Raw genomic sequence first — 14,961 nt, forward strand, 5'->3', positions numbered from 1 at the left:
ACACCCCGTGGCCCAACTCTAGCCGCACATCTACTCCTTATCATTCGCTTCATCCCTGCCCCTCGCCACAGTTGAAGAGAGACTTCACAATCTCAAATGTCAAAAATAGCATCCTCAACCAGTGTAATGGATTTCACACATAGTCTGGAATCTTCTGGCCAGCGCTATTCCTGACCTCCAAAACATTACACTTCCTGAGCCAAACTTTTTGTCCCTGCAATTCCCTGTCTGTTTAATTTTCAAATTTTTTGGATTAGTATAATAAATAATAAGGAAATGTTTGTGTGAATAAACTGACCATATACGAAAAAGCAAAATCTTATGTGGCATCCCAAGTGCTGAAGGCCTTACAGCCTCTCTGCAACCATGACCAAGTTAGCTTGCGTCCATAATGCAGGAAAGGTTCTGCATATAGAAATCAATAAATATATCATATAAATAGACTCAAGGTCAGAAATCACCTGATCATCTCAACAGATGTGGAAAAAAAAGGGGAGATTTTAACAAAAGTCCATGATAAACTCCCAAAAGAAATTAGCAATAAAAGAAATATATCACAATATAAAAGGACTGCACACGACAAACCTGTTGCCAACATTATACTAAATGGAGAAAAACTCAAAAGCATTTCCATTAGTATGAGGAACAAGACAATTTCTCCATTCATCTTCAATATACTACTTAAAGACTTAGCTGAAGCAATAAGCAAGAAAAGGAAATACAAGGACGCAGATACAAAAGGAAGAAGATCAAGAAGCCCCATTTCCAAATGGTGATTTTGTACATGAGATGCTATAGAGAACCAGAAACTCTTAGATCTGATAAGGGAAGTGGCAGGACACAAAATTAGCATACAAAACCCAGCAGCCTTCCAATATTCCAATAACAAATAAACCAAGGTAGGGGGGGGGGGGATCAAGAACAATCCTATTCACAATTGTCTAAAAAAAAAAGAAAGAAAGAAAGAAAAGTTACCTTGGCATAAACCTAACCAAGGAAAGTAAAAGATTTCTACAATTAAAACTTTAAGTACCCAAGAAAGAAACCGAAGACAACATAGAAGATGGAAAGATCTCCCATATTAATGGATTAGAATAATAATAATATAATGTAACCAACGTCTATAAATAAGAAACACAAAACAATGTAAAAGAAAACGAGAATAATCAAGCAAAATCTCACCCCCTCCTGCGTCCCAGCCGCGAAAAGAACCACTCTTCGGTTCTTTTTTTATAATATGTGTTCTGCTTTCATGGTTGTAAACCCAAACACAAGACGCCTCGTCACTTCTAATGTACAGCCCCCTATCTTAAAGCATAGCTCCAATGTGCATATCCCTGAACACACAGAGATCTATGGATTAAAGTGGCCACCACGCACACTCGCTACCAAACTCGACCCAACACACAATATCATGGAAAACGTGCCACCACCGCCACACTCTTCATCTCTAAACTCGACCCCCAAAACTATTATAACATACAATCAAAATAATAATTCAGTACAATTAGATTACACCACAAATAATGTGAAAATGGACACCTTACCAAAAGTAATCTACAAATTCAATGCAACCCTCTTGAAATTCTAATGTTATTCTTCATAGAAATAGAAAAAAAAAAAACCACAATAAAACCCCCCTTAAGATTCAAAAGACCCCAGAAAGCAAAAGCAATTCTGAGCAAAAATAGTAATGCTGAGCCGGGCGGTGGTGGCGCACGCCTTTAATCCCAGCACTCGGGAGGCAGAGGCAGGCAGATCTCTGTGAGTTCGAGGCCAGCCTGGGCTATAGAGTGAGTTCCAGGAAAGGCGCAAAGCTACACAGAGAAACCCTGTTTTGAAAAACCAACCAACCAACCAACCAAACAAACAAACAAACAAACAAACTAGTAATGCTGGTATTATCATTTCACTTCGTCTTAAGCCACTCCACTGAGCTGCAGCAAAAAAACCAGCAATGGGTCCTGACACGAAAACAGATACATAAATCAGTGGAATAAAACAGTAGACTCAGTTCAAGGCCAGTCTGGTCTAAAGAACGAGTTCCAGGACAGGCTCCAAGGCTACATAGAGAAACCCTGTCTCAAAAACAAAAACAAAACCCAAATAAACAAACAAAAAACCTCAAACAAAAACAAACAAAAAACAGTAGACTCAGACATGAATCCACACAAGTACAGCTATCTGAATTTTGACAAAGATGCCAGGCATACACACCAGAGAAAAACAGCATCTTCAACAAATGTGGTGAGAAAACTGATTATGTATAAGAACAAAAATTAGATCCCTATCTCCCACCCTCTACAAAAAGCAACTTCCCCAAAACCCCCAACAAACAAATCAACTCCACATGTATCAAAGCCCTTAAGACCTGAAACTCTGAAACTGTCATGGAAAAATGAGAGAAAGCACTTTGATGATTTAGGCAGGCAATTACTTGACTAAGGCAGCCAGGAAATAATATCAATAATCAATAAATGGAAGGAATCCTGTGAAACTAAAAAGCACAGCAAGACAAGCAGTTAACTGAATGAAGGGATAGGATATAAAATGGGAGAAAAATCTTTGCTAGCTATACATCTGATATAGGACTACTATATATAATACAGAGAGAATTCAAAAAATGAAACAAGATATCACATAACCTAATCAAACAGTAGGCTAATGAGATGAAGAGAAAGTTCTCAAAAGATGAAATACAAATGGCCAATAAACATGTAAGAAAACCTTCAATGTCATTAGATATCAGATAAATGCAAATTAAGACTATAATATTCCATTTCACCCCTGTCACAACAGAAGTTATAAGAAAACAAATAATAGCAAGTGCAGGTGATTATGTGGAGAGACGGGAACCCTTATCCACTGCTGGACAGGCTGTACACTAGTCCAGTCACTTGGGAAGCCACTAAAGAGGTTTCTCAGAAAGCTAAAAGTGGACACACACACATACACACACACACACACACACACACACACACACACACACACACACACATACGGACAGCAGAAACATTTTAGCCATGAACAAGAATGCAATTATGTTGTTTGCAGGAAGATGGATGCAACTGGAGATGACTATCAATCCAGTATTAGAGTGCTAAATATCCCATGATTTTGCTTAATTGTGAGTGCCAGGTTTTATAGAGACATATAACCTCATGCACATATATGTTACATGAAGTAGAAATGAAATCATTTAGGGAAAATAATGGGAAGAATGGGAGAGAAAGGTATGATAGGTGGTTAAGCTCAGCATACAATATATACTTGCATCCAGATGTCCTTTTAACCCAGGACCATAAACAAACACAGTGAAAATCTAAAATAGAATGTGTATACACAATATATTGTGATTCAAACATATATATTATATGCACATATAAGCATGTATGGATTTGTCTTAGTTAGGGTTTGTATTGCTACAATGAAACACCATGACCAAAAAGCAAGTTTTGTAGGAAAGGGTATATTTGGCTTACACTTCCAGAGTCCATCACTGCAGGAAGTCAGAACAGGAACTCAAACAGAGCTGGAACCTGGAGCAAGAGCTGATGCAGAGACCATGGAGGGGTGTCGCTTACTGGCTTGCTCCCCATGGCTTGTTCAGCCTGCTTTTTTATAGAACCCAGGACCACCAGCCCAGGGATGGCAGCATGCACCATATACTGGGCCCTCCCCCACTGATCACTAATTGAGAATATGCCTTACAACTGGAACTCATGGAGGCATTTCCTCAGCTGAGGCTCCTTCCTCTGATGACTCTACCTTGTGTCAGGTTGACATAAAACCAGCCGGTACAGGACCATACACATTTTTTTTTATAGTTTGGGTACATAACTGAAACCATATTGCATATGGCCATTAAAATCTTCTAAAGGAAGACTTTGAATGGCTGTAGCAAATTGTTTTCTATGAATACATCATAATTTACTTAGCTTAATGCTACACTTGAAGACATTGCATAAAATTTCCTTCATTAAAATTTCATAAGAGTGCTTATATCTACACAAAGAAATGTGTAGGAATCTCAGAGTACTCTAATAGTTTCCAGGGGAGAAAAAAAAAAAAAGAACAAAATCAGGTTATTTGCAAGAAAGTGGATGGAACTAGAGATATCTTGTTAAGTCAACTAAATCTGACCTAGAAAGATAACTATCACCATGTGTTCTCACATATGCAGAATCTGAAGAAAAAATAATGAGGTGACATGAAGTAGAAGGGAAGCTTCTAGGGACACCCTGTGCCCTCTTCTGCAGCCAGCAGGGGACACAGGCACACACATCTGCACATACACAGACAGAGGAGGGGGATGGGTGGGTAAGAGAGTAAAATACGTGGTAAGTAAAGTAAGATGTTTTATATATGAATGGAACTGCCAAAACGAAACCCAACATTTTGTACAATTTATAAATGCTAAAAAATTTAAAAGTAAGAAGGCGATCCTTCCCCCATAAAATGCTAAAAGTTGGTCTAAAAAGGTTGTCGTACTTACTTATGTATAGTGTGTATCATTTGTGGAAATGGAAAACCTGCTTAGTTTTCCACAGTATTAAACAATCAAAAGTATAAGTTCTTAGTAGATCAACCATCAAAGGATCACTAATGGTTTGAAAGTTTCCAGGATACTAATTACTTTTGATGCTTTAAATGTTCTACCATTAAAAATTAAAGATTATTAACATTATAAAAAGAAATTACAATAAAAAGGCAAAACTGTATTTCAAAAAGCATTTTAAAATTCAGTCATCAGGAAAGTAGATTTCACCAGACATGGTCTTCTTATTAATCTATTACTAACATTTTAAATGAAATGAATGGATTTAAAAAATAATATGAGCCCTCTTCTGGTCTTCGTGTGTGTGGTGTGTGTGTGTGTGTGTGTGTGTGTGTGTGTGTGTATACACTTAGTTTAGTTTGTGAAATGTGTTTTTTTTTTTTTTTTTTTTTTTCCTTTGGTTTTTCGAGACAGGGTTTCTCTGTGTAGTTTTGTGCCTTTCCTGGAACTCGCTCTATCTAGCCTAGACTGGCCTCGAACTCACAGAGATCTGCCTGCCTCTGCCTCCCGAGTGCTGGGATAAAAGGCGTGCGCCACCACCACCCGGCTAGTTTGTGAAATGATATGAAGACATTTCTCTTTTTAAAAAAGTTTTATTTTATCTTATGAGTGTGAGTGTTTGGCCTACATGTAATCTGAGCACCCTATGTGTACCTGGTGCCCACCGAGGTCAGAGGAATGCACTGGAGCCCTGGGACCTGGAGTTATGGATGGCTGTGCACCACCACATGGGCTGTTAGGAACCGAGACCAGGTCCTCTGCAGGAGTGATCAGTGCTTTCCACTGACCGCCACCTCGCCGGCCCCGTTTCTTCATGTAATAAACCCAAAGACAATCCTACCTCTGTGAGGAATTCGTGAACTCTTCTTCTCAAGCAGCCTTTGCTTTGTGACCTCTGTCACTGTAAGAGAAAACACAAAACAAACCACCCTCACTTTAGGAAGTAACAGAAGGGGCGCAGAGACGGCTTAATGGGAAGACAGCTTGCTGAGCAATTATTTTTAAGAACTAGAATTTGGGTCTCCGCACCCATCCAACAAGTTGGGAATCTTGTGCATGACAGTAATCCCAGCTAAGTAGGGTGGGACAGGAAGATGCCTAAGCCTTGCTGGCTTCCAGCCTAGATGAGAAAACGTAAGCCCCAGGCTCACCGAGAAACCCTGATTCACAGGAACAGACAGTGATAGGACACTCCATGCTTGCACACAGCTGTGCACAGCACCTGCACGCACACTTAAATATACACTCTTCAATACAAACACAAAGGCACACACAATCTTTTTTTTTTTTTTTTTTTTTAAGAATTGGCATAAAATAGTTGGGTGTGGTTGGCACACACCTACAATCCCAGCATTCAAGAGGCTGAAAAAAAAAAAAAAAAAGAGGATTGCTGTGATTTCAAGAAAAGCCTGGGCTACATAGTGAATCCAAGGACAGCCTGGGCTATGAACAAACAAACATGGAATATGAACGAATAATTCCTCATTATTTAGAAGAAGCAACTCTTTAGGAAAAAATAATTCAAAGTGATACACACTCTAGGTATCAAGCACAACACAGTGCCCTCTTACTATCTTCCTCTGAAAACGGGCTCAGTATAAAGGAAGTCTGCTAAGCAGTCTCCAGTGAGCAATCTTTTCTTCCACATTCAAGAGAAGCCATCACACAACATATCCTGATAAAGCACACATGCCTCCTTTTCTAATGAGGTAACAGTACTTCTATCTGGAGAGCTTTGAATATGTGTGATCTATCAGATTGAAACTTGAGAAACATTAGGAGGTTTATCTCTAAAATTACTAACATTAAAATACAGGGGCTGTAGAGATGGCCCAGTGGTTAAGAGTACTGGCTGCTCTTCCAGAGGTCCTAAGGTCATTTCCCAGCACTCACATGGTGGCTCACAATCACCTATAATGGAATCCAATGCCCTCTTCAGGTATGCAGACAGACATGCAGACAAAGCACCCATATACATAAAATACACAAATTTTAAAAATCTTTAAAAATACATTAATCTTTCTTACTTAATTCTCTGGTTTTCTCCACTTCTCTTTTTAAGAAACATGGTACTAGGGAAATGCCAATAAGATCTTCAAGTTGTCTGTTGTTCTCCAAAGCCTAAAAGAAAACTAATTTTAGTGAGTTAAGCAAGTTGTCTATGACTAAGAGATTATTTACAAAGGGAATACAATACATTGTATTCTTCATTTAAAGAATCTTAAATTAGGAAATTTGAGTTTTCCTGGTAAATCAAGTATGTCAAGCCCTATCATGACTCAATAATACTAATTATTTTTTGGGTGGTGGTGGTAGAGGTTTGAGACAGGATTTCTCTATGTAGTCTTGGCTGTTCTGGAACTCAATATGTAGACCAGGCTGGCCTCGAACTCAGGAGAGAGATCTGCCAGCTTCTGCTTCCTGAGAGTGGGGATTAAGGGAGTACATCACCATGCTGAGTTAAGAGTAGTTTTTTTTAAAATTATTACTTTTAAAAGGCTTATAAACATGCTAGGTGTGGTGGTATATGCCTTTAATTCTAGCACTTTTGAGGAAGAAATATGTGAATCTTTTTTTTTTTTTTTTTTTGGTTTTTCGAGACAGGGTTTCTCTGTGTAGCTTTGTGCCTTTCCTGGAACTCACTTGGTAGCCCAGGCTGGCCTCGAACTCACAGAGATCCGCCTGCCTCTGCCTCCCGAGTGCTGGGATTAAAGGCGTGCGCCACCACCGCCCAGCTTAGGTGGATCTTTGAGGCCAGCCTGGTCTACATAGTTGAGTTCTAGGAGCCAGAGCTACATAGTGAGACCCTATCTCAAACAAATAAAACAACAACAACAACAAAAGCCCTTAAACATAATCTAAAACAATATTTTTAAATGAGAAAATGTCAGCTACTACTAAAATATTATAGATGATCATTATGTATTATAACCAAGGAGATTCCTGTGAGAAATGAATTAAATATATACTCTGCAAACTCTTGACTAGACTGGATTCTCAAATACAAGGCTTCTTTTTTATCCTTTTCAGAACAGATAATGGAGGTCTGAAAATTATATGAGAAAAGTGCAAACCTGTATACTACTTAATTTTTTCATTATCTCCATGGTTTTTTCTGATGATCTCTCAATTTTAGATAGCAACACCATGAATCTAGGCATGAACAGACAAGCATAGTTACTAAGAATAAGCACATAAATGTGTCAGGTCACAGGGCTGTAATTCTAGTCCAAGAGACAGATTCTGGTCTCTAGCCCTTTCTTCACACGTCAAGGAGGTAACATATGTAAATGCTCCCCCTTCATTTTGACATTCCTTTATAAGCACAACACACATTATTAATCATCCTCTCAGAGTCTGCTGGCTCCTGCTTCCATTCCCACCCATCAGTGAGAGGGGAGACTCAGCCGCCTCTCTCCTTCCCGTACACCCTTCTTGAGGTAACACCCCACTGTTCACTTACTATGGTCTGAGACTGTCTAGGAACTTCGTTCAGTGTGAAAAAGATACAAAAGCAATCTCTTAAATTTGAAATAAAGGGGGGAAAACCTACTTACATTCTACCTTGTGATCTCATTACTACTCAGTAGGCTGGAAATTTTTTCCTTAGGATTTAAACTTTTTTTTTGTAAGTTTAAATCAGCTGTTTTCAACCTGTGGGTTGTGATCCCTTTGGGAGTCGCATATCAGATATCCTTCATATCAGATATTTACATTACCATTCTTAACAGTAGCAAAATTACAGTTATGAAGTAGCAACAAAATAATTTTATGGTTGCGGGGTCATCACAACACGAGGAACTGTATTAAAGGGTTGCAGCATCAGGAAGGTTGAGAACCACGGGTTTTAAATCATGTTCTCTTTACTTAATGTAAATTTATTTGGGAGAAGTGAGTATTTTTTTGTTTGTTTTTTGATTTGTTTTATTTTTGAGAAAGGGTGCTAAAATGTAACTCTGGTTGGCTTAGAAAGGGCTACGTAGCCCAGGCTGGCCTCAAATATGCAGCAATTCTCTTGCTTCTGCTTCTAGAGTGCTGGAATCATGGCATGGACCACTACGCCTGTTTAACTTTTGAGGGAGTGCATACACCATAAATGTACGAAATGTTAAGGGCTGAATATATACCATGGAACAAACAAGCCAAAGATGACGTAACCATTTCCTCACTGTTGCAATTTCAGGTTATATTCTAATTTTGAGATCTCCTCACCATCTACTAATATATATCAAGTATAACAGCAATGTAAGGTCACAACTATACTCTTCTAGTAGCTTTATTAAAAGGAATAAAAAGAAATAGTTAAAATTTAATAACATTAGTTAGCTCAAAATATTTGAAGTATTATTACGTAAACATGTGATTAATATAAAAATTTCTGAAATATATTTATATTTTTCAAGTCTGTATTTACACTGAAACATCTCATTCAGACTAGCCACATTTCAAATGCTTTTTAGCTACATGACTGTTTCAGACAGCACAAATCTATAGCATTGACTTTATGGTTTTTTTTTTTTTTTTTTTTTTTTTTTTTTTTTTTTTTTTTTTTTTTTGAGACAGGGTTTCTCTGTGTAGCTTTGCGCCTTTCCTGGGACTCACTTGGTAGCCCAGACTGGCCTCGAACTCACAGAGATCCGCCTGCCCTGCCTCCCGAGTGCTGGGATTAAAGGCGTGCGCCACCACCGCCCGGCTATAGCATTGACTTTATAAGGACCCAGAGAATTTATTTAAAAGCTTTTCAAGATTATATCAGTGTTGACACATTAAAATTTGTTATTAAAGACGAATGATAGGTTAGTTTCCATACACAGCACACAGTATGTTTAGAGTAAGTAGGACACATGCAATAATAGCAGGAAGGGCTGTGGACATGACAGCATACGCCAAAAGATGAAGGTTATTAGAGGACAGAGGAGTTAGGGACGATATTTCCTTTAAAAATTTTACTGTATTAATATGAATTGCAATTTGAAGTCATCTATCTTGTGGTCTATTTGCTTAATACTGAAATCTCAGTTTGAGATGGTAGCCCAAATACTAAAGGAATGGGAACTTTCAGGTGTATGTGGACATGTGGCCAAGGACTGAGTGTGGCCAACACAAAATCATAAACTGACATCAAACATGAGTTGTCTTTTTGAATTTTTTTTGCAATTTTTATTTTGTAATAATTACACAGTTCTCAAATGTGAACTTTGTAGACACAATGTTATGTCATAATATCAAAAGGATAAACAAGTCTAAGGCCCCCAGAATGCAAAGTGCAGACAGGTACACTACTTTAGTAAAGGGACATCTGTGGTCTTATTTCTTGTTGCATTTTTCCCTGGAAAATACTGCCCTGCCACACCTCAAAGAAGTGATGCTCCTTCTTGTTGACTTTAAGGGAGTAGTGTGGGTAGGGTTGAGCCCTGAGGTCTGCTATCTTAAAAACTATAAGGGTCTCCTCACAAGAGTCAGATGTGCATGAAGCTTCCAGGAACTACACAATGTAATATCCCAAAAAGGACCTAGTACCTTTCCCAAATTAAGCTAGCAATTGAGGAGCTCTGGGTTCAAGTGAGCAAGGCAACTCTGCCCCTATCCCAGTATCTATATAGTGGAGAGCAACCAAGAAAGATGCCCAATGCCAACCTTTGGCCTCTGCATGCATGCAAGTATGAACATGTATGCATGCAAGTCTACTTGTACATACAACATACATATAAAAATTTAAGTTGCTGACAGCTTAGAAATAATATCTGTAAACAGCTTATCAGTGGGAACTCTTGTTTGTAGCTGTAAAACACCTTTCCCCCCATGAACTTGTGATGGTTGTTCTTGCCTGTCAACTTGGCTACATCTGGAATTAACTAAAACTCAAATGGCTGGGCACACTCTTTTCTTAATTAAGTAATTTGAAGTGGAAAGACCTACTTCTAATCCAGATCTTTGAGGTGGGAGGAGCCACCTTTGGTCTGGGCCACACCTTCTGCCGATGTACAGATGTGGAAAAAGGAAGCTGGCTCTCTTTGTCGGCTTGTTCCAGTTCTCCCTGGCAAGCCCATCCCTTCCCTGACATTAGAGCCTACTTCTTTAGGATTCCAGTGTGTACTGAAGACCACCTGAGACATCCAGCCTTGTGGACTGGGTAACTATTGGATTCTTGGACCTTATGTTGGTAGACAGCTGGACCACAACCTTAGCCATTCTAATAACCCATATACATACATACATACATACATACATACATACATACATACATACATACACATATACAGTATGTATATAACTCCAGAGAATGGAGTTATGTAAGAATATGGCAGTTCTTCAATAAAGGAGTGATTATGAAATTATGAAAAAGATCCTTCTACAAAATGAAGTTCAGGTCAATGAGATGGCTCAGGGGTTAAAGATGCTTGCTGCCCAGCTTAATGACCTGAATTTGATCCCTGAACCCACATCTCAGAAGGAGAGATGGACTTTTGCAAGTTGTACTCTGACCTCTGTGTGTGTGCGCGAGCGCGCGCGCGCACACACACACACACACACACACACACACTCCACACCACACCACACCATATCACACAGTATAATACAAATATTAAGATAAAAAAGCTTCAAAATAGTCCAGCTTATCATCCCACATTTTCAGTTGGTACTTTGACATCTCAAGGTCATAACAGCTGTTCTACATTTTTGTTTAAGATATTTACTTTTTAAAAAAGATTTACTTATTGATTATGTATACAGTGTTCTGTCTGCATGTGTGCCTGCACACCAGAAGAGGGAATCAGATCTCATTAGAGATGGTTGTGAGTCGCCATACTCAGGACCTCTGGAAGAGCAGTCAATGCTCTTAATTTCAAGGCCATCTCTCCAGCCTAAGATATTTACTCTCTTAGCTTCCACACTCAGGCCTTGAATCCATTTGGAGTTGATTTTGTCTTTAATGTGAGGTAAGGTTCAGATCCAGTTTCCCATATTATCAGCCCTGTCTTTGTAGAGAATTATCAGTCATTTAGACAGAACACCTCTACTGTGAAGAAAAACAGCCAACCCAGCTCAACCCAAACTTCTATAAAACATCTTAATCCTTAATTCTAATGCTTAGATTCCTGAACATCTTTTAAACATGTTCTTTCTATCTGAGCAGATTAACTCTCAGGATATTCTAGGAAATTACTGATGAAAATTCTCATAAGAAAATGGTATTCTGGGCTTCTGAGATGGCTCAGTGGGCAAAGATGCCTGCTACCAAGCCTGGCAACTTGAGTTCAGTCCTCAGGAGCCACATGGTAGGACACAATGGATTCCATCAAATTGTCTTACTGACCTGCCCATGTACTTACTCCCTTGCCCTCCCAAATACATGAAATGTAATCAAATTTAAAAGAAAATGGCATTCTTATTATATATCAGTTTCTCTTGAAATTGACTGCCACCTTTATGATTTACCATCACATAGTGAATTTTAAAATGTGTAGAGTGGGGCTGGAGAGGTGGCTCAGGAGTTAAGAGCACTTGCTGCTCTTGCAGAGGACCCGGGTTCAGTTCCCAGCACTCACATGGTGGCTCACAATTGCATGTGACTCCAGTTCTAGGGAATGTGACACACTCTCCTGACCTCCTCGGGCATCAGGAACACGTGTGGTAAATATACATACATGCAGGCAAAACACTCATACACATAAAATAAAATAAACAAATCTTTAAAAAAAATCTTAAAATGTGGATAATATAGGTTTAACAGTGAATCTACAATGATTCCAAAATACCAAAGCCTGATGAACATTCTGGAAACAGGCATCCTGAATTTCTTTTTTCCATGCCTGTCTTGACTACATGATATTCGCACAAAGAAAAAAACAATGAGGGAATATTGCTACAATATTTTAAGATAATTTAGAACTAATCCATAAATGTGTTCCACTTAATTTGAGACTTAAAGAAAAAACAATAGTGGTTTTCTAAAACAGGAAGAGAAATCTTTAAAAAAATTAAAAACGTATCTCAGATAAGAATGAAAAAATTTAAAGTGGAAAAAATAATTTTAAAATGAATTATTTTTATGTATTTCAAAATATATCCACTTAAATTCAATAATTTTAACACTAAATGGTGTGGTTTTCAGAAACAAATGTTGACAGAAATTAATGAAATGAATTAATGAAATTCTGGCCTCCACTCTCACAGTGAACTTCTATACCTAAAGACAAAACATTTACCATACACATAAAATAAAAATAGATTAATCTTAAGAAACATTGACAAAAAAGAAAAGAAAAAGTAAAGAGCAAAACACTTGGCTGGGTCGGTGACATGGCTCAGGGTTATAAAGGGGTCTGCTGACAAGCCTAAGGGCTTGAGTTCAATCCCTGAGACCACATGATGGAAGGAGAGCACTGAGTCCTGGGGGCTATCCCGTGACCTTGACAGCACACTGTGGCAAATACTTTCCCTTAACACACATACACACTCACACACACAATAAATAAATAAATGTAATAAAGAATTTTAAAGAGCAACACTTTATAAATACAGTATTGGTGGGATATGGAAGCAAAGAACATGAACACATTTGATGGCAGGGAGAATGTGGCTAGGGAAGAGAACCCATAAAGCAAGTAAAGAGGTGCTGTCGGAGATGCTAAGCAAGGCTTCCCAGAGGACTTCTTCATCACTACAGTGTTCTAACCAGCACTCAGTAACTAGTACTAGTCACTTATGAAACAAATGACATCTGATCTGATATAAAGTGAAGTTTGGACACACTTAGAGCTCATGGTCTTACGTTGTAAGTTAATATATCCTCCTCAATTTAGAAATGAGTTATGTTGAAAACTGCAGATTCTAACACTATTAGAATGGAAACTGTGAGTTCTGTTGTGGGATATTTTGATTGCACTCTGACATTCCCAAGACTGCCAATAAAGTTGACCTTGACTCAGAGAGCAGTGCTAGCTACTAGCTGACCAAATTAGCCATAGAGGTTGGAGGACTAAGGACATATAGAGAGTCACAGGAAATAGTAGGGAGGGGCTTAGAGAGATATTTGGCCCTTTTGGATAGAGGAAGGAGAGAAAAGGAGGTCACTGGTCACTTCTCCACCACTTCTCTGATCAATCAGTTTCTTACCTAGATATCCAATTCCTGACTTTTTATTAATAAAGGATAATTAGACAAATGATTCAGAGTTCCATATAAATGACTTAGAAAACATTTCAACGTAACAAATTTCTAAACTGAGGAGGATATATTAACTTACAACATAACACCATGAGCTCTAAGTGGGTCGAAACGTCACCTTATATCCTATGGAATAGCTCACAGAAATCACTTCGTAAATGAGATGAACATATATAAGCCACTTTGAAAATTCAACTCCCCTGACTAATTCAATCATTCCAGGGTGGCATAGTTAAATATTATTTCCAAGACACACAGGATTTCTGCAAAATATACTTTCATTCAAAGGCACTGGTGGTAGGCCAATGTGAATATGGTTGGGAGTTGGCTTGTAACCTGGGCTGCTTAGAGCCCTCCTTACAGCACCCCACCATGCTTGCTGTATTCTGCTCTTTCTCTCCATGTGGCTGTTAAAAGGAGGTGCTGGGGGATGTCTTTCTGGACGCTGTGAATATGTGTTGCTCCCATTGGCTAATAAATAAAGCCACACTGGCCTATGGCAGGGCAGGATGGAGCCCGGTGAGAAAATCCCAGAACGACGATGAGAGGAGAAAGGAGAGAAGGGGAGACGCTAAAGCGCTATCTAAGGAGCAACATGTAATGGGACGCAAGAAAAGCCAGGGAACACGTGGCGATACATAGATTAACAGTTATGGGTTGAGTTAAGATATAAGAGCTAGCTAGTAAGAAGCCTGAGCCACAGGCCATATAATTTGCATTTAGTAATTAAGCCTCCGAGTGATTATTTTGTAAGTGGCTGCAGGACCGCAGGGCGGGCGAGACCAGAGAAACACGGGACAGCAGGTCGGGTGGGACCAGAGAAACTTATGGTTACATGGAGGTATTCTTAGTCTGACCCCAAATTGGTCTATACACACCAGCCCAGATCTAGGCTCGAGTAATATTAAAATTAAAGTATTATACACTCCCACAACATAAGCACTGTAAGACACCACAAATACTTTCCTTAACAACAAAGAGTTAAAAAAAGAAAATCATATAAAATAAATAAATGTATAGATTGAATAATCCAGCCCAGTTATAAACTACTTACAAAAATAAATGATTTTTCTTAAATTGTCACTTTAAAGAAAGTCAAGCTTTTCCTGAATAATAATATTCAGTGACTGTAACTTCAACACCAAGCTTACTCATCACTGTCTTTGGCTGTGGACTCCTTGCTTGTAGGTGAGCTGAGGTTATTCAGTTTTTTCTTTCCTATATGAGTGAAA

General features: G+C 38.6%; 1 protein-coding gene across 3 annotated transcripts in view; it reads right to left on the reverse strand.

The window, feature by feature from the left end:
* Window positions 1-14,961, reverse strand: part of LOC114693741 (integrin subunit beta 3 binding protein) — a 62,388-nt gene that overhangs the window by 21,803 nt on the left and 25,624 nt on the right. For all 3 annotated transcript variants that reach the window (XM_037202730.1, XM_037202731.1, XM_028870254.2), the window contains 4 exons: window positions 14,881-14,947; window positions 7,633-7,711; window positions 6,586-6,679; window positions 5,400-5,459 (listed from right to left, as the gene is read on the reverse strand). In XM_037202730.1, the coding sequence (XP_037058625.1) occupies window positions 5,400-5,459; window positions 6,586-6,679; window positions 7,633-7,711; window positions 14,881-14,947 (300 nt within the window). The remainder of the gene's footprint in view (window positions 1-5,399; window positions 5,460-6,585; window positions 6,680-7,632; window positions 7,712-14,880; window positions 14,948-14,961) is intronic.

This window comes from Peromyscus leucopus, chromosome 2 (genome assembly GCF_004664715.2).
Source record: "Peromyscus leucopus breed LL Stock chromosome 2, UCI_PerLeu_2.1, whole genome shotgun sequence".
NCBI lineage: Eukaryota > Metazoa > Chordata > Mammalia > Rodentia > Cricetidae > Peromyscus > Peromyscus leucopus.